The sequence below is a fragment of the Phytophthora infestans genome, genomic scaffold, assembly GCF_000142945.1.
Source record: "Phytophthora infestans T30-4 supercont1.5 genomic scaffold, whole genome shotgun sequence".
Classification (NCBI taxonomy): Eukaryota; Oomycota; class Peronosporomycetes; order Peronosporales; family Peronosporaceae; genus Phytophthora; species Phytophthora infestans.
The window spans coordinates 4534511-4553673 of record NW_003303754.1 but is presented as its reverse complement, the minus strand read 5'-3'; the positions used below and the strand labels follow the sequence as shown (position 1 = coordinate 4553673).

Genomic DNA, 19163 nt, shown 5'->3' with positions numbered 1-19163 from the left:
TCGGAGGTTCAGGTAGTCTACCCGCGATGGCGTGGATTGACTACAAGTGCTACCAAGTGTGACGGGGTCACACAGCACCTTGCGCTAGAGGAAGTTATCTTCCGAGAGTATACAAACTCTCAGTGAACGGCAGTTCACTGGTCCCCTCTTTAATTAAAGAGAGCGAAGTGACCTAAATAAGGTAGATTGTAAACTGAGTATATTTATAGGTAGGTTAAGTTTGTGGTTAATACAAACTATCAGTTACCTATAGAAATGCAATGTCATTTAACCAATGGTTGGTTTTGAATGACCTTGGTACCTTGTACCAAATATCCCGGAGTATGACATGTCATACTCCTGAAGTGTGAAGTGTCACACTTCATATAACCAGGGTACACTTAGTGCTACGTACCCCGTTACATTCGCCATATCACTGTAGGTTTCTCCCGTTCCTGGAAATGTCGTACTTTGTCAACCACAAGATTTTGCAAATTTTTAGTCTAATTGTTTGGTTACAACTTCACGGGAAGATAAACTCGATAAATTACCGAACAACACAGCAAGCTGCTGCGTTGCTCTAAACCACCTATCGTGTAATTGTGGTAAAGTTGTAGTAACGACTCGCTTGATATGTGTACGGCAAGCTTCTTGTTTAAGATGGTATGAAGTTCACAATAGCTTAACCGCTTCTGGGATCTTTTTGAAAGCACTCGTTCAGCCGCTTGGTCCAAGCGGCTCCAAGCCTTGGATGGCAAAACGCAGGAAGAAGCTCATCAAATGCGGTGTGTTCGATGCGCTTGCGTAATCTGGGCTCGACACGATTACGCGTGGCCCGTCTCTATATTTGGATTTGATGCGGCAACCATCCCTTTCTCTAGCCGCTCAGCACACGAACGCGCCACCGAGACTATCGGCAACGCCAACGGCTCCGCTCGCCTTAGCAGTCGTGCAAATTGCAATGTAGAATACAAGATACTTACCATGGTGAACGTCTCTGCAGTATGTATACAATCGCTGGCACGCGCCCGCTGTTTCCGGCGCCACTGTCGCCAGCAGCTCTACACTAACAGCGCCGCAACGATGCCAGTGGCGGCCACCCTCCGATGGCAGACGCTGCTGTAGTGAACCTATTTGGCACTGTGGCTCAGGGGCATGTCTCGACGTTGCACAGGTGCTCTCCCAGCGATCGAATCCGGTCCGATACCGCGGGCGTGTGAGACTCTCCGGGCGTCAAACAAGGGAGAATCCACGGACGAATGATGGTTGCGATCCAGTGATCCATCAAGCAAATCCGCTCGCTTTTCTCGCTTACAGGCCGCGCAGGAGCGGAACGCTGAGCTCCGACATGGTGAAAGCGAATCGCCCACGGGTCATCTTTTGCCGACGCAACTCTAGCGAAAGCGTCAGAGACGGGGCATCCCATCGTTGATTTCGATTACGTAGAGAGCTCAGTCCACAATTTGCAGCAGGCAACTCAGATGAGCCCCAGCAAGCGCAAAGAGCCCAGCGTCGCCGCAGCGCCTACTCGCAAGCTGCGTAAATCCTGTTCGCTCCCAACATGCAACAGCCCGCCAGGCACCTGCATGCACTGCACTTGTGACGGTCGCTGCGGCCGCCACGCTTCAGGGCGGTGCGGAGGTCGCCGGGAAGGATCCGGCCGAGGCTGTAAGCGCGAGGACTGCTCACGTGACGACCGGTGTCTACACAGCAACCGAGCTACGTGCTGCCATTGCCGCAACCTCGTATCATCTGCGGGTCGTGCTGCAAAACGTCCGCGTGTGACGATGCCGCTCGTCCAGACCCAGTCTCGCGTCCAGTTCATGCCAGCTCCCTTGCCACCTGTCCACCGTCAGCAAGTGACCACCGCCCCCACAGCAGCCGTCGCAGCGACTAGCAAACCGCAGCAGTCAGCTACCAGATACTACCTGCTCGAAGCGGAGCTGCGCGCGTTCCTGCAGGACGCCAACCTCGGCGGAGACCTGTCGCTCTGCGAGTTCAAGGAGTGGACATCTCGGCGTCAGTACTGCAACCTGGTAGTGCTGGTCTGTGGCACACAGTTCAATTTGCACAAGCACCCGATGCTGCTGGAGAGCTGCAAACTGCGCAAAATGGCGCGCCAGATGCTGGAGAGTAGCGCTAACAACAGCAATTTTGGAGGGGCGGTGCCTGTTCTAGAGCTGGTAGCCTTCCCTGGCGGTGCTGAGATGTTCGAGACGTTGGCTATTTACTGCTACACGGGCGAGATTTCCTTCTCATTGTCGAATCTCGCGGCCGTGAACGGCGCCATCGAGTTCTTAGAGATGCGCGACGAAATTCGCCTCAGCGCCAAACGATTTCTTGACCAGCAAATCTGTCGGGGAAAGGAAGGCTTGAGCAGCACTTTGCAGGTGATTAATGCGGCGCAGACGCTGGCACGGGCTCAACCAGAGCTTTTCCACTCGGCAAGCGAGAAGCTCATAGAAACATGCATGCTTGCGTTGGTGGAGAGAGGAGATTCACTTGACTTAGACGCCATGTTGCAGCTCTTCACGCTGCCCAGCGCGCTGTTCGTGGAGCTCACGCAGCGATTAATTTCGTCCAAGGTGCTGGTATCAGCTACTGCGCGCTCCACTGCAGTGATTGCGAGCGAACTGTGTGTACAAGCGAAGCTGGCGCAGCTCCATCGAGACGCTCAGCGCCGCCTCAGTCCGAGCCATTGCAACCGAGTCATCGCACAACAGTGCGTGCAGCTGCTCCAGGGAGAGTCTGCTGAAACTGTCGATGCCATTAAGGCGGAGAAAATGGAGACAACGTGCGGGGAGCCGCTGGAGCTGAGTATGTTGTTCACAAGCGACAAGGCGGACAAGATGTTCATCAAACTAATGGATGACGATCTTTCAGCTTACGCGGTGTCCTCCAGCAAGCAAATCGACGCGTCCGCCTTCTTAGCCAGTGACAGTTTACGTTTCGGCACCCTACCGGAGACCTTCGTCGTGTAGTCAGTCAGTCAGCCTGGAGGCAGTTCACAACTTCTTGCTCCGCGCGAGTAGTACTACCAGTACAGCCCTACTACTACCCATTATAGTAGCGAATACCACAGTACTTGGCTTTGCTTTTGATGCCGACATTAATAATAGTTACCTCGAAGGAAAGTACTACTACCCGCTTCAACCACCATGACACGCTTCCGACTAGCAAAGTGACTTTAATGTCCAATCAGAGGTGCTGCTTAGCAAAAAAACAGAAACGGACGGCTCACTTCTCTATTTGCCACTCGAATCGTAGAATACCAAGAAAAGATGGCTGCCGTCAAGATCCCTGCATCCACGCCCGCCCCCGCCGATACACCATCCAGCACATGGATCGGCTATGTGGCGATGGTGTTGCTGGCGATGCAGTTCGGTCTGCAGCCTATTCTGTACAAGGAGCTCGCTGGCGAGGTCAAGAACCGCTCTGTGCTGGTGATTGCATGTGAACTGTGCAAGCTGCTGTTGTCGCTACTGACGCTGCTGTCCTCTGGCGCTCTGGGTCGTGTCGTCAAGACGTGGAGTCTGCACGACAGCCTCATAGCCTCGGGACTCCCTGCCTGCACCTACGCCGTGCAGAACGTGCTCATCCAGATCGCGTACCAGCACTTGCCATCCATCGTTTTCAACCTCATCAACCAGACGAAGCTACTGTCTGCCGCACTCTTCCTCTATTTCCTCATGGGTATGCGCTTTTCGCTGCAGCAGTGCTTCGCCATGATGCTGTTGCTGAGCGCCGCCGTGTTACTTTCACTCGCCAAGGACGGTGGCGCTGACGACGCAGCCACCCCGGCAATCTCCGTCGAGCTCGGTCTTGTGCCCGTGCTGCTCGCTTCGCTGCTATCAGGACTCGGATCGGCGCTTACACAGCGTTCCATGCAGCAACACAAGCGGGACGCTGCCCTTGTGACGGTGGAGTTGTCCGTCTACGGCAGCCTCTTCCTGATGATGCCGGCTATCTGGTCCACTATCGTCAAGACACCTATCTCGGAGTCGCCCGCTGCCAACGTCTTGACGAACATCGACAAGGTCTTTAAAGGCTGCACCTATTACACTCTCATTCCCGTCGTGAGCAATGCCCTGGGTGGATTACTCGTTGGTACGGTCACTAAATATGTCGGCGGCGTGCTTAAGTCCTTTGCGCTGATCTGCGGCATTGCCTTCACCGCCTTTGTGGAGAGCTACGTGTACGGTGCTGTGCTACCCAATGAGGTATTCGTTGCTGCTGGCCTCGTTGCCACGAGTATGGCCATTTACTCTAGCTTCCCGTACGCTAAAAAGGAGACGAAGGCCAAGACCGAGTAGACGAGGTCATCAAGCGAAGATTACGGCTAGGTTTTCGAGTGTACATGTAGATGATGCTGAAGTGGAAGAGCGCAATGCACGCAGGGGAGAACGTGGGGCCATGACAGTTACCCATCGGTTTGTAATACAGTGCAATACATTTCTAGAAGATGAGGCTACCGCAGTCTTTATCTCATCTTGATGTACACAGTGTAATACTCAACCAGTGCCTTATCCAAACACCTCGTCCAAAGTTCCCGTCGAGACGAGGATGACCCACATGATGCCCACACACAGCGAAACGCAAGACGAGAAGATACCGACACGCACGAGCGACGAGTCTGAGAAGCGGCTCATTCGGCCCGTGACTTCTCCATACAGCGCCGCGAAGCCGCCCATGGCGATGATGGAAGACACACAGAAGGCGCCGAGATAAGCGGACGACTTGACCCAGTCATTGAGGATCACAGCCGGCAGCACGCCCAGGATGCCGCCCGTGCCAGCCAAGCCATGAGCCGTGCCGTACGCGAATGCCGTGAGCCTTTGCGTGCGAGGGTTCTTGATGTCCGCTTTAATGAGACCAAAGCAGCAGGTCTTCTTGGTCGATTCCTGCAGTTCAATGGACGTCGGAGGACCGTGGTGGTCCAGTTGGTGGGCGTGCAATATCTTTTGCACCTCCGTATCGCTATCCAAAGCATCTTCCTTAAGTCGTTGTACTTCCGCTTCAAGGTGCAGCGGTGTAGTCTCTCCTGCCGGGTGGTGTTTGAGTTGCAACTTGCGCCTCAGGAGCAGGTAGTAGCGTAGGCTCCAAAGGCCGAGCCCCATCATGAGAAACCCCACCATAAAGTCGCAGTAGCTGCCGAACGTGTCCACGTCCAGTCTCTGGTTGAGTGCCAGGAAGCACACGGTGACCACAATAAGCCCTGTAGAGTGACCACATCCCCAACGCATGCCCAACTGGCACGAGCGCCACGACGATCCGGCACTTAACACGATGAGCGCGCTCAGATGGTCGGGGCCCGTTAAAACGTGCACCAGCCCAAGCAGCAGGCCCGTCGCGATGATACCAGGTAGAGATGCGCCCTCCAGCGCCGTGACGGTATCTGCGGCGCCCATTATGATGGAAGAATGCTCGTCAAGGGGGGCGCTTTGGATCAGGTCTTGTTCACGTAAGATGCAGAAGATACTTCATTGTAGTTGTTTGTTGTAGTTCTGGTAAGCTTTTCCTCTTTATTTGTGTCAAGCAGTCTTTACGCAGTTTTTCTATCAATAATATAAGCATATAAAAATGCTTTAAAAGCCTGATATAAACCACCTTCCTGTCTTTTTAATAGCATTAGGGACTAGAGGTTTCACTCAAGGAGACACTGATTGGTGGATCGAATACGTCGTTGGCCAACTTCAACTTGCACTGTTTCCTGGGAGTCGTTCGACATCAGCAGGCAAACTCGATCCCTTGCTGCTAGTAGCAGTTATTAATGGTCTATAGTGCGTCTGAGCCATGTTTTTGGTCTCTTGACGTTGGCTGTTGACTCTTTAAGAAGATTGATATAGAATGGATCTGTAACAATTGATAATTCAATCCCCGAACACGCTATTTAACACACCTGTAGCCTGCAGCACGATCCATGCAGTTCCTACACCTATCGATAGAACCGATGAAGCTACAGCAACGTAGAATGCTGCACTCGGAGATCGTGCTCTCCCACCTCGCTGCGTTAATTCTCCGTAGAGTGCCGCAAACAACCCCATCGACATAATGGAGCTTGCACAGAAGCATCCGAGATACAGCAGAGCTCGCAAAGTGTCGTTCTGCATTGCGAGTGTAGGCAGCACTGCCAATAGACACCCCGGTCCAGCAGCCCCGTGAACAATACCTGCTCCTATGCTGGCTGCTGACGCTGCACTAAGCTGTAATTTCATACTGGGATCACGTGGCGACTGCAACAGAACGTAGGACGCATCTTGACAGTGCACTTGACTCCACTTGGAGCTCGGCGATGAAGCCAAATGGGTGGGGCTGGAAGGTACATGACCACCGGTAGTCTCGTTGAATTCCTGGTGAGCATCACCCAGCGTCCAGACTCCGAGAAACAGAACACAAAGTCCCGTGAGGTATTTGCACACGGCGCTAAAAATGCTGCTGGGGTCCAGAGCGTGGCCAATTACAAATACGCAGAGCAGCGCAACGGCCAGGATACCAAGCGAGCGCCCACATCCCCACTGGGCACCGAGCAACAACGCCTGGCGCCACGTTTTCCCATTTGAGAGAGCCGCCAGTGCTCCAAGATGGTCTGGCCCTGCAGGTACGAACGAAATAGCGTTAGTAAGGGATATAGACCCGAACCAGGAGATAGGAAGCCTTTGCACCCGCCAGAAAGCACGTGGACGATGCCAAGGGAGGTGGCAGTCAAGGCAACTCGCCACATTGAGCTGTTAAGAAGGTTTGCATCATTTTCCACATCCATGTTTTCAGGAATTGTTGGGTAGCGCGACCTTTCACAGCAGCGATTGCATTAATATTTAGAGAGCTTTCGCAACTGTCAGAATCCTACTTCGAAGTAATCCGTTTCCAATTAGTTGATTCCAGATTCGGAATGGCTCGAATGTTTCGCACATAATAATCCTATTCAGAATCGGAAACGAAACAAGACGTAAGGCAGGCAAGACCTCCGGAAGGCAGAGCGATCACGACAGGAGGGGCTTGGCCTGCGCGGCTCTCACAGCACACTAAGGAGAGCAGTCATCGCTATAACTAAAGGACCACCACTTGCTAGTTGTAGTATGCTGCCGTTAACAAGTCTTAGACTGCACGTATTCCTAAATATTAGGTATTCAGCTAACACTTGCTGCTACAGGCTGTTCGACGTTCCACTGTGCATTACAACGCTAGCTTTGACTCGTGGGGAGAAAGGGGGGAAGTTCCTACAGCGTATTCCTACCAGAAGCGTGTCGGTTAACACCGAATTTAGGTGCAGCCCCACACCGACGTCGTCTCGACCCTCTTAAATTTGCTACAACTTAGCAATTTTATGAGTACTTCTGTTTCGGATTTCGTGTCCGAAATAACAATCGTATTATAATTCTTGATCAAATTCCTTATCGAGATTTCAAAACCAGGCTCATGTTATTTTTTTTGTTACCAGTCTCGGAATCGGACTCTTACAGTCTCTAATTATCCACATTACTTCAGTAATTGTCTAAGAAAAAGCAAAGAGCAACTAGATCCCTGCTACTACTTTACCCGATATTAATGGGGTCACATCGTGTCCAGAAGCTAACAGGTTGGCAGTTCTCTTCTCATGCTTCGAGGTAGTATTGTTCATGTTGCCAAATGATCTATTCCCCAAAGACGGCAGACATTTGGCCTGTAGCCTGCAGCCCAATCCACGCAACACCGACAACGAACGAGAAGAAGGCGGAGAAAATGCCGATTCGGAACTCCATCACTAACGAGTTGCCTCCAAGTCGGCCAGTAACTTCACCATACAGCGCCGCAAAGACACCCATGATGAAGATTGAGGCCACGCAGAATGAGCCCAAGTATGCCGCAGACTTGACCCAGTCATTCAACACTACGGCAGGCAACACGCCCAAGATGCCACCGGGTCCGGCGAAACCATGGATAATTCCCACAAGTAGAGCCATGATCTGCCACATGCGAAAATTACCGTTAGATCGCACACACACCAAAGATTAAGGGGACACGAACCTTTTGTGTAGCCGGATTCTCGAAACTCGCGTGTCGGCAGCAATTCCATTTGTTAGGGTGCACCTTCGAGAATTTGACTGGCTCAGCTTGACTTGAGTCACCGTCCTCTTTGACCAAGAGATGGAAGGATGATGACGAAGTCTCTCCCAGCGCGATTATGTTTGTCGATCTCATCGGGATTTGTGGCGAAGACGCTGCAGCAGCAGGAGACGTAGCACTCGACACTCTCCGCTGAGACAGTGGCACAAGCTCCACCAAATTGGTCGGTGTGGCGCCCGTGCTGCTGTGACTGGCACGATTGCTATCACCACGTCCACCCTCTCCGCTCACGAGCGACTGCACTCCCTCTTTCAGTTGATTGTGGTATTTCTTTCTCACGTGCACCGCCGTCCAGGCACCTAGCGCGATCATGAAGAAGCCCACTACATAATTGAGATATCCGCCCACAGCGTCCAAGTCCACCGTCTGGCCGGCAACGAAGAAGATGAGTGCCATGACGATAAGACCGATGGAATGACCACAGCCCCATCGTATGCCCAGCGTGAACGCTCGCCAAGAAGACCCCGTGGTCATGGCGGCCAAGGCGGACAAGTGATCAGGACCTGCATACAAAATTGAGACAGGTCCAGGGTCTTTTTAATCTCTAACAGCTATTGTAATCAATTGATAATGGGGTGTTTATTACCCGTGAGCACATGCACGACGCCAAGTAGCAGCCCCGTGGATATGATTTTACCTAGCGATGCCCCCGAGAGACTCGTGTGTTCCTCGTTCAGCCATCGCGTCGTTGTCTCCATTGCTGCAGTGAGTGAGATATTTAGAATGCTGAGTCATAGTGTCAAAATCCGTTTAGCCAATCAAATGGTGGCAGCTCATCACAAGTCAGCAAGGAATGAACACTGAGTGTGCATGTAAGTAAACCTTCTACTATACAGCAGCATTGAAATGGACAAAAAATGACGAACAACACATTGACATATACATGTACTCTGGCACACAAACTGCTATGACAAAATGTCATCGGAATGGCCAATCAAATGGACATCCGGAGCTAAATCACCTTGACACACATCACAACAACAAATTACCAAGAGGGATAGCATTTTGCACAATTCCAGGATCAGACCTCCATTTTAACTGTCGACTACCCGTAGTGTATTTCAGCTCATTCTGACCAAAGTCCATGGTCGCGTTGTTCTCGTCCATGAAGTCCACTCCGAGCAGTAACCCGCTCGTGCAGCCCTTCACTATGCATGCGTTCACGCTAATTTCTTCTCTAAACACGGTCCTCACCACAAATTGCCAAACCTAGTACGGGCCCGCCGATTCCTTCAATGTAGTCTACGGGCGCCCTTACAGACACCCTATCACCGAGCGCCATCCACTCCGTATCAGCCACGATCAGCCTCGCCCCGCTGTCCAGCTTAATGGGCTTCTGCATACCCGACATCTCTATCATGGCCGTTGGCAGACCGTCGTCCGCTTCCGTACTATTCTCGGGGTGCACGTCGGATTCTCCTTTATCTCGTCGCTGCACCAGTCGTACTTGCGCAGTACCGTCGTCTGGTGGCGTTCGTGCACCTCCACCACCATGTAACACTCCCACATCAGCCCCCTTACCGCACCCTCCTCTCTGCATTCTATCATCAAGCTGGTGTAGCTGTGGTGTTGGAATTCCTACGTGAACTCTAGCTACAAATGTAGCTGGGACGTTCCCACAACCATTCGTCTACTAAGATAGCAAACGATCGTTTGGGCGGACCTGAAGACCCCAGTTCTGCCCTTGCACCGGGACAGACTGGACCTTGTAAACTACTTATATAGGCCAACTAGTAAGAAAAAGAACACGCTACTACCATGAGCAAAGCTAATAGATGTTATGAATCCTCGTGGTCCCAACAGCGGAAGGGTACCAGGCACGGGTAAGCCTTTTACGAGGGCACCGAGTGTTCAATACTCGGTTGGAAGAATAAAAGGGATGCGATACAAGCACTCCCAGTCGTGCAAATAGGCAACAATAAGCCGTCACGTAAAACCTCCCGATAGAAATCGGCCAATACACAAAGTCTCTTGGCCTTGTCGGATGAACCCTCGCTACAGAGCTTCGAGTTCACCGACAGGCATAACACACTCAAATAAGCTTGACCAGACGCTTACGTTAAGGCCGGACGTTGCTCTGTGTGCTTGAGTGGAAATTCTGTTCTGTATTTATGTTTACCCGTTCAAGTCTATTCCTAATAAGAGGTCCTAATCAAGAATACAAATATCAAGTGAACAATGATCCGTTATGGATCTTCTTGCACGCCAAGCGTCGTCTGCACCGTCGCATGAGCATATTTAACGGCTCGCGCCCTGTCCCAGACGGTAAACGTGCCTTCAAAGGGTCACTGAGGCTTCCGCGAACTCATCCCAACCGCCACCGAGAATTCGTACCGTATATGGTCAGTTCTTGGCCGCTGAATGCGAATCCGGCCAGTCCATTATTAATAATAAGGACATCCTGGATTGAGTGACATCTGGACCGTATCCAATATTTGTTGAGAGTTCGGTAGTGACGCCGTCGAGTCTCTTGCACCTTGGAGTCCGTACATCACGTGACCGAGGGCTCGTCGCTTGAGCATTTTGGGCGGTGCCGCATCTTTGTTGACTACCGATTATCCGCAACTCTGGAGAGATCACTACACCACAACTGCCTCTGTCGCAATGGAAGCCACGGTACTGGTGCCTGCTGTGACATTTCTTCATTCTCCAATTCACCATCCAGTCACCAAGCGTCTGAATCGGGTCGTGAATAACGCGCTCCGGCGTCTTTAATCCTCGCCGACGACGTGAACGTGAACAGCTGGAGGTACGTCAGCTCATCTTCTTCTTGAATCATCGGTGCCTTGCTCATCACCATGCATTACTCGTCTCGTTTCTCAGGAGGGCGACACCGAGGTTTCGAACGACCCTCGGCCTGCCACACTTCCTTTGACGGCAATGTCGTCAGCTGGACTCCGGCGCTTCCTGCCCTGGACTCTTTACCTTTATCTCCTTTTAGTCAAGCTTTCCGAGAGAAAATTTATCGACAACGACACGCTCAAGGTCCTCGAGAATCAAAAAAAGCTCGCAACGCCCACATCCTCCAAGTCAACCGTACTCTCCGTGCACACGTGAGTCTGGCCGGGATGGATCCGGAGGTCCTTCGTCTGGCTGTTAATGGTACGTTCCTCATGTTGTTCTTTCCACCGTGCGTTCAGCAACTAACGTTCGTTCACAATCCCTTGTGACAGGTCTCACAGCGGATGAGCTGGATCTAGAAGCTCTGGACTTGGACCAGGAGACGTTGGTCGCCTTGCAGCGCATACAGTCTGCTGCCGCGTCTTCGCATGGCCCCCAAGCTCTTCCTGCAGCTCTGGCGCAGGCCGCTCATCAAGTGGCTCATGGAAAGCACCACAAGCGTCTTCGACCAGGTGGCAAGGAGTCAGATGACGAGTCGAAGATTCCGACGAAGATAAGACTCCCATCCCGACGGACAAGGCCAGTACGTCTATGACAGCTGCCGGTCTCGGTGATGCGCCACCTCCCGACTCTTCGACCCCCAAGTCTGCACGTCGGTCGCTGTTCAGCCCAACGGCATGGAAGCAAGCGGCTCAGAGGAAGCACCAGAAGACTCGACTTCGTTCTCCCGGCAAGTCGCCCCGGCGTCATTCGAAGACTCGGTCACAGTCTGTGCCATCGTCTCCTCGTTCATGGTCGCCACCTTGCAAGCCAGCGTCATCCTCAACTCCCGCCGTTGTAGACCGTAGCGGTGACCAGAGCGACGTGGACATGGTGGACGTTGAATTCAAGTGAGGCCCCCTCGGCTCAGGATACTATCACCGAGTCTTTGGGTAAAGATGTGGGATCTGGGGCTCCCGACAATGTCTTCGATTCTCCTGACGCGTCTTCGCCTCCACCTCAAGGTCCTCCCGACGTGGTCAAGCCGTCAGCGTCGACTATCTCTCCTTCTCCAGCGGACATACGCGCTGCCGAAGAGGCCTTGCGTGAGGCCGAAGAGTTTCAACTCATGTTCGGCTCGGATGACGAAGATGATGAGTCGGATAACACCATCCCACTCGGCAAGGCTGCTTCGTCGTCTGCTGCGGCTTCCAAGACGGTTAAAGTCTCGGGAGTAGTTTCTGCAGCAGGGCTTGCCCCTGTTGAAGCTGCTCCACAAGCCTCCGTGCATTCAAAGCCGGCTCCGACCGTTCCATCAGCTGCCGCACCAAGTGTTTCTTCGACCGACTAAGATTACGGCCACCTACGCATCGGTGCCGCGTCGTGGCGGTGCACCGTCGGTTGAGGCGTTGCCTCACCGCGTGATGCCCGGCGCTCCCCCTACGGTGCAGGCTTCGTCCACCTTGCCACCGTGGGTTCTCCCGTACCTGGACATGGAGCTCACCGATGCGGGTGCCAAGAAGTGTTATGAGCGTCTCTTGAGCATGACTCTACCGGAACCAGCCGGTGAAGTAGTCGTGGGGTCCGTGCGACGTTGGAAGACCTCCAAGCGTACTTCGACTATTCGAATCCCGATCATCCGTATAAGCAACTCCGGCGGCTCTATCCCCTCTAGGCGTGTCTCTTCGACACCATCGATTTCGACCCAAGCGTCCCCATTTCCAAGCGTTCCCCATCGAGACCCGCCTCAAGATGATCTGGGTGAATCTTCGGGGTGACGGCGGCAAACAGGGCGACCTCGGGCTCGCGTTATGGGAGCGTCTCCACTGACTTCCGTTAGCTAGTATCGAGCGAGGTCTCGTCAAGGAAGCCAAGAAGGTCGCTCACGACAAGGGGCTCTTAAAGGTACTGAGAAATCTGTTGAAGAAGCTCTTCAGTGAGCGCGACCGTCGTGCCGAACGTCTCCGCAACAAGTACCGTAAGCAGTACATGGCGTGGAGTCGTGACTCGGTTTCCTCCGGCTCTTCTGATCCACCGTTCATTCGCCCCGAGCTGCTTTTGGATCCGTCGACGCCGTGGTATCCCATTGAAAACTTGTCGTTCGCTCTTCGGACATCTGACTGACTTTCCGAAGTTTCGGTTCTCGACGTTCGCCATCCTTGGCGTACTGGATGGATGAACGCGCCGCACCAGAACCCGTACAACACTCGTGCTAGCAATTCGGAACTCTTCAATCCTCGTGGTACGCGCTTTGTAGATGTGTACCGCAGCGTGGTCGTCGATCCGGCTCTGGCTCCACCTGAACTCATTCCGACCTGGCGCGACCTGTTTGACTCACCACCGGTTACCCCACGTCCTCCTCTGACTGCTGCTGCTGTTAAAGCCGGTGCCGAGGGTTTGCAGGCTACGAAAGCGATTCCAGCCGCCGAGGTTCAGCTTCCCCGACGAAGAGAAGAGGGAGAGTGAGGTCTCGACTTCGTTGACACTCCTGGCCGCCGCTGCCAGGCAATTGGAGTCACTTTAAATCCTCGCTGCTTGTTCCACAACATCCTCCGACATCCCAGGTAACTGTTGAGGGGTCCAGCGAGGTTTCGTTTTCAGTGGTCGCACTTCTGTCGACATTCATGGTTTTCTTATTCTTCATCATTTCCACAGCGTAATCATGTTCATGTTGTTCTTCAAATGCATATACAATATGTTGTTGCAGTAGCTTGTGTCGTCTGTTACCACAGGCTGCATCGCCCTGTGGACAGTTCACGCGTGATCCAGTCACGCTAGTCTTCATCCGCAACTTGCGCCATCTGCAGCTGATTCTCGCTCTTCTTGGCTCGCAAGTAGTCGTACAGCAGACCTCCACATGACACGTTGGATGCTGGTTCCCAAGTTGGATCTCCATAGCCAAGCCACTTGACTTTGTACTCGCATACTGCACGCCCCGTGCTCGTCGACAGTGGTATTCTGTCGTCGAGGATGGCCTCGACTTCTTATTCGCCGGCAACTTGATCTGGCTCTCAGCTGTCTTCAGGCAACAACACCTCGTCGAAATCGAGTCTTGCTTCATTAGTCGCGTCTAGTACCAACCGAGTCATCGCTCGACTGCTGAATTCGTTGACAGCCGTGAGTCTCGACACATGCATCACTGGGTAGAAGCGATACCCACTTCGGTCCGGCAGTTCCAGCTCGTACGCTAAATCTTCCACCTTGCACTTGATCCGAAAAGGTCCATGCCACCGATGAGCTAATGTTTTCGTCAGGCCTGGTTTGACGCGTTCCATGTACAACCACGCCCGGCTCCCAATCTCAAAAAGAGATCTGGGTGTGGCTCTTGCAGGATCATTTGTCTCATCCGAAGCTTCTGGAGGGTTCACCGAGTGTTCATTTCCACTTGGTTGAGGTACAGCAGCTTTTTCCAGTTGACTCAGGGCATCATTATGCTTTTTAGCCCTTCGCTCCTTTTCTACAGCCTGATATTCTTTGGCCATAGTGAGGGCGACCTCATGTTGTCGATTGATCTCACGCCGCCACGCCAGTGCGTCAGACTGCTTGCCGAGCCCTCGTTTAAGTGATGACGACATCGCCCGCAACGTCGACTGCGCATCCCAACCATGAACGAGGTAGAACGGTGTTTCTTTCCTCGTAGTGTCTTGAGAAGTATTAATAGCGAATACCAGCTTCTCGGCGATGTCGCCCCAGTCTTGCTGTAGAGGATCTTCCGCATACATTCGTACGGAACCCATCACCGCCTTCACCAAGCGTTCCTGCTGTCCATTAGCCTGTGGCCGATATCTCAAAGTAGCTCGTGACCTTGACTGCATCATCTCCGCGAATGCTTGGAACACCTCGCTCATGAAGCGTGGGTCGCGGTCGTGTCTGATCAATGATGAGGCTCCGAGCCGTCGGTACACACATTCTTCGAACACTTGAGCAACACCCAGCGCCGCTGTATCCGACATAGCCTTGGCAATAACGAATCCCGTGAACGAGCACTGAAATAGGAGCAACGCAGTGTTGCCCCTGCGCGATTTCGGTAGTGGGATCACAAAATCCATCGAGACGATCGGGAACGGTCGTTCGGCTAGTACGTTGCCAGGAGCGTAACCGCGAAGCTGCAGACTGCTTTTACTCGAGCTGCAATCCGGACATAACATCACATGCTTCTCCACGTCAGCGTACAAGCCGATCCAATAACAATTGGACTTAACACGATGGAACGTTCTAGCCACGCCTTAATGTCCACCTTCCATCGAGTCGTGACAGTTCTGCAAGACCTCTTGAATCATCGCTGTCGGTACCACAAGCCGCAGCTTGGTCTCTTCTTGCCAACCGTGGTCGTACCGACGATTCAATCCAAGATAGTGAAGCACGCTGTCTTCTGACAACACGAACCGGTCAGCATACTTCCAGGCATCTCGAGCTTCTTTATAACTCAGCTCTTCTGCTTGACCTGAAGCACCTACTTGATGCTAGACCACCTCTGCTCCTCGTCTTGTGCCACCATTATCCGTCTGCGTCGCTCACGCTGTATTGCTATCGGGTCAACATCTTCCGCATCGGGAAATGCCGCTGGCACAGTCTTGTGAGGATGGTCTAGCAAATCCTCGCCGATTGAATCTTCGTTGGACACCTCTCATCGTTCTTCATGCTGTTCTTAAGCCTTTGCGACCCACTCCGAGTGTTCATCTGCAAACCTAACGCGTTTATTGGCTTTCGTCTGTCGCCTAGTCATCACTGCCATATTACCATAATCGTACTCTGGTGAGCTGTAATCAACCACGAAATTTTCGAAAGTTTTCCACTTTGAAGACTCGCTGCTTGACAGTACATGTACTTGGCGCTCTGCTCCATGTGACGAAACATCTACCGAGTTTTCATCCGGCTCGTAGATCATTTCCTGGATGCGATTCAGCGACGCCAATTCCGACTTGCGAGTTTCAGCCAAGATGACACGACTGACCTTCGATTCCAGCGCTTCAGTGGCTAATGAATCCGCGGCAGCGCTGTATTCTCGTACAACGTGAAGATATTTCACTGATCGAAGCTTGGCCGCGAGTTCCTTGTGGATATTCAGCAGCGCTAGCAGAGTTTCCTTCCTGCATGCGATCACCCCTAGTGATGTTGAATCGTGAACCTTGAGTCACCAGCGATGACTAAATCCTCGGCACCATGCGCAATAGCAGCCTTGACACCGTTTATCATCCATGTGTACTCTTCCTCACTCACCGTGGTGACCGAAAGGTAAGCGTTTGCAGCAATCACTATCTATCACTCAGTAAGGCTCCACAACACCCATGAGCAGCTCCCGTAGCCACCGTACTTCCTTGTCTTCGTTGATCCGTCAAAAGACATGACGAATCCACATTAATTACGGGGAAGCCTGGCGTAAAGCAACGCCGGGTCCATTTGAATAGTCGGAGAGCCCTTGTTTAGAGGTGCCACCGGCGCGAGTGAGTCTTCCAAGTCGACGAAGCTCGTGATGCTTGACTGCAGTAGCTGCGGGAAGGCGACATTCTTCTCCTTCACGCGCTGTACCTTCAAGTGCCACTGCGAAAGCAGCACCGCGAATTGGACCGCGCGTCCGAAGAGAGACTTCGATTTTTGCACCCACTCTAATGTCGAGAATCGTGTATAGACATGTAGCGTCTTTCCTGCCAGCTGGACGTAACAGATCTTCAACTGCAATAGTAACGCCAAAACTTCCTTCTCAGCAGGATGATAGTTCATCTCGGATTCCTTGAGCACACGGCCGAGGAATCGTACGGGGTGTATTTTTCCTCTGTGTTCTTGCATAAGAGGCGTGCTCAGCGCCCATTCATTCGCGAAGAGCATGGCGTGAACTGCCTTCGACCGATCGAAGTGCCTTAGGATGGGTGAATGCGAAACACTCGTCTCCAATTATTCGAAGGAACGACGTGCCACAGAAATGCCACCTTCAGCGACAAAGTCTTCATCTTTAAGCTGGTACAGCACCGCACCGTAGACAGCAAAGTCTTGTATAAAGCGGCTGTAGTAATTAATTGCTCCAAGGAGCGACTGCATGCCCCGCTTGCCCGTTGGAAACGAAAGCTCGGTGATGACTGCAAGCTTCTTCGGATCAACTCTGATACGTTCTGGCGAAATTTCATGCGCAGAAAGTCCACGTTGGGCTTGGTAAAATTAATGCTGATCCGACAGTGTGCAAATCCCGCCAGTAATCGGTCCAGCGTCACCGGGCAGCTGTCGAAATCCTAATATCATCCACAAACGATCGTCGACCAAACACAGGCACCATCGATGATTCGTCTGGTTCCCCGTTCGTAAACATGTCAGCCACGGGACTGTTGACGAGTTGTAATACAGGGTCGTCCTCCACCGGTGTTTCGCGGTCTGCCGCAAGCTTCGTTTGAAACGAACCCTCGATGTTTGGCCCACGACGTTCCTTGGCCTGTACTTCAGCTAAACGCATCCTCTCCGAGTATTCAAACCAGCCTCCGTTTGGCTGAACGAACCCCAGAGCGCGTTGTCAATCATGCGCAGGTAGATCATCGGCGCGTTTTTTAATCCGAAGGGCATTCGTAACCACTCGAAGTGTCCGAGTGAGCAGACAAACGCCGACACTTTACGACATCATGACCGCCCAGAAGTCGCTAGCAGCATCCAGCGAGCAGAACTATAGGTAACACTCGAGATCGGTCAACAGATCGTCGACTAGCGGCATTGCATACTCCATGATTGCGGTGATGGCATTTACCATCTTGTAATCAATGCAGAGCCGGATATCCAGTCCGTTCTTTTTCATCACAATCACGATTGGCGATGCCCATGGACTTTCTAAAAAGACAATCTGTCCTGCTCTCAACAAAGCCCTTAGTAGCTTGTACAGTTTCCCGAGGAAACGTAGCGGCACGCGGCGGGCACGCTGTTTAATTGGGACATGCCCCTGCGTGATACAGTGCCGTAGGCTGGTGGTGGCAGTGCGTTACCACTAGCAATAAGGATTTGCTCGTGGTTATTTAGCGTTGCAACCAGACGTTCTCGGCGATCGGTCGACAGCTGGAGATCGGCAACATTGGGCGCATTGTAGTTTATCGTTGTGCTGATTTCTTCGGTAAGGTCCGGCAGGAAGGCCAACTCCTTTGCGTAGTCTTCCAGACCGATGTTGTTAGCTGGGTGTTCACAGAAATCAATTTATGTGTCCTCCGTTGCTTCATTTCCTTCGGTTGTTAACACGCGAGCAACCGACATGTATGTCTCGTCCAAAGTCGCGACGACCTCTTCCCTCCACGCAGCGCCTGTATCCGCATTGGTTTGAACACTCGGTACTGGGTCCATCATCTTCACTGCTTGGTTTCCCATCTCTGGACCAACTGCCAATCCTTTGTTCGCAATATTGAAGGGCAAACAGCCGACATATTGGGCCGGTGACCTCTGTTCAGTGTCTCGGATGACCGTTGTCGTGATACTCAGGTATTCGCTCCAATCTCGCAGCGAACACTCGGTGCCGTGTTCATCACCTTCAGTGCAACGTCTGCATCCTCTGGACCACCCACCGATGATTCGTTCGCAAATATGACTGCGCGCAAGGCCGGGGTAACTGCATCCAGACTGGTGTCGCCATCTGATCCAGTGCTGTTACTTGTCGTTCTCGTCGTCACCCCAGACTCGAAACGAACACTCGTTGGCGTATGTGCAACGTTTACCGCGCTCCGTGAATCGTGTGTACGCGCTGCGGAAGCATCGTTTGCATTATTGCCTCCGCCGTGAGCTGTCATATAAGTGTCTAAAGAACTTCCGGAAAAATGAACATCAACCGAGTCCCCGGCTGTCACCCCGGACTCCAGACAGGCCTCCACTCGCTCGCGTTCCTCCAGGATCGTCGGCCAGCGCTCTGCACACGTCAGACGACCCCCCCCCCGAGTCCTTTAGCGAGTCTTCAAAGGCCATTGCTAGCACCCCACGGGATTCTGGATAGTCTGGTCGCTCGACTGCCGAAGGCTGAGTTGTAAGGCATTGCTCGTAGATTTCACACTCACGCTGAAACAGCTCGCGGTCTCTGCAACCTTCATAGGCCATCACTTGCCAATCTTGGGTCCAGACGCACATAGCCGTCATCTCGCGGCAAATCCCCATCCGGAATCCACATAGTAATCGAGTCGTGTGCTGGTAGGTACACCGTTTGGTCAGACAAATTGGTCAACCGAATACTTTGAGGCCGTCCACGTCCAAACCTCGCCACTGACGGGATTCACTTGTCCGTTCGACGAACCCACAGTACGTGCCCTTCC

General features: G+C 52.7%; 5 protein-coding genes across 5 annotated transcripts; 2 read left to right on the top strand and 3 right to left on the bottom strand.

The window, feature by feature from the left end:
• Nucleotides 1-963: 963 nt before the first annotated feature.
• PITG_04483 (uncharacterized protein) lies at nt 964-3051 on the top strand (the record flags this gene model as incomplete). The annotated part of the gene is made up of 2 exons (XM_002906047.1): nt 964-981; nt 1449-3051. The coding sequence occupies 2 exons, from the start codon at nt 964-966 to the stop codon at nt 2958-2960; spliced, it is 1530 nt and encodes a 509-aa protein (XP_002906093.1).
• A 209-nt stretch (nt 3052-3260) lies between these two features.
• On the top strand, nt 3261-4198 carry PITG_04482 (Drug/Metabolite Transporter (DMT) Superfamily; the record flags this gene model as incomplete). Its single annotated transcript, XM_002906046.1, has 2 exons — nt 3261-4086; nt 4167-4198. 2 exons carry the CDS (start codon nt 3261-3263, stop codon nt 4196-4198), a joined length of 858 nt encoding a protein of 285 aa, XP_002906092.1.
• Nucleotides 4199-4502: 304 nt separating this feature from the next.
• On the bottom strand, nt 4503-5445 carry PITG_04481 (uncharacterized protein; the record flags this gene model as incomplete). The annotated part of the gene is made up of 1 exon (XM_002906045.1): nt 4503-5445. The coding sequence occupies one exon, from the start codon at nt 5385-5387 to the stop codon at nt 4503-4505; it is 885 nt and encodes a 294-aa protein (XP_002906091.1).
• A 404-nt stretch (nt 5446-5849) lies between these two features.
• Nucleotides 5850-6732, bottom strand: PITG_04480 (uncharacterized protein; the record flags this gene model as incomplete). Its single annotated transcript, XM_002906044.1, has 2 exons — nt 5850-6571; nt 6642-6732. One exon carries the CDS (start codon nt 6192-6194, stop codon nt 5850-5852), a length of 345 nt encoding a protein of 114 aa, XP_002906090.1.
• An 878-nt stretch (nt 6733-7610) lies between these two features.
• Nucleotides 7611-8780, bottom strand: PITG_04479 (uncharacterized protein; the record flags this gene model as incomplete). Its single annotated transcript, XM_002906043.1, has 4 exons — nt 7611-7922; nt 7984-8126; nt 8202-8585; nt 8669-8780. The coding sequence occupies 4 exons, from the start codon at nt 8778-8780 to the stop codon at nt 7611-7613; spliced, it is 951 nt and encodes a 316-aa protein (XP_002906089.1).
• Nucleotides 8781-19163: the final 10383 nt, after the last annotated feature.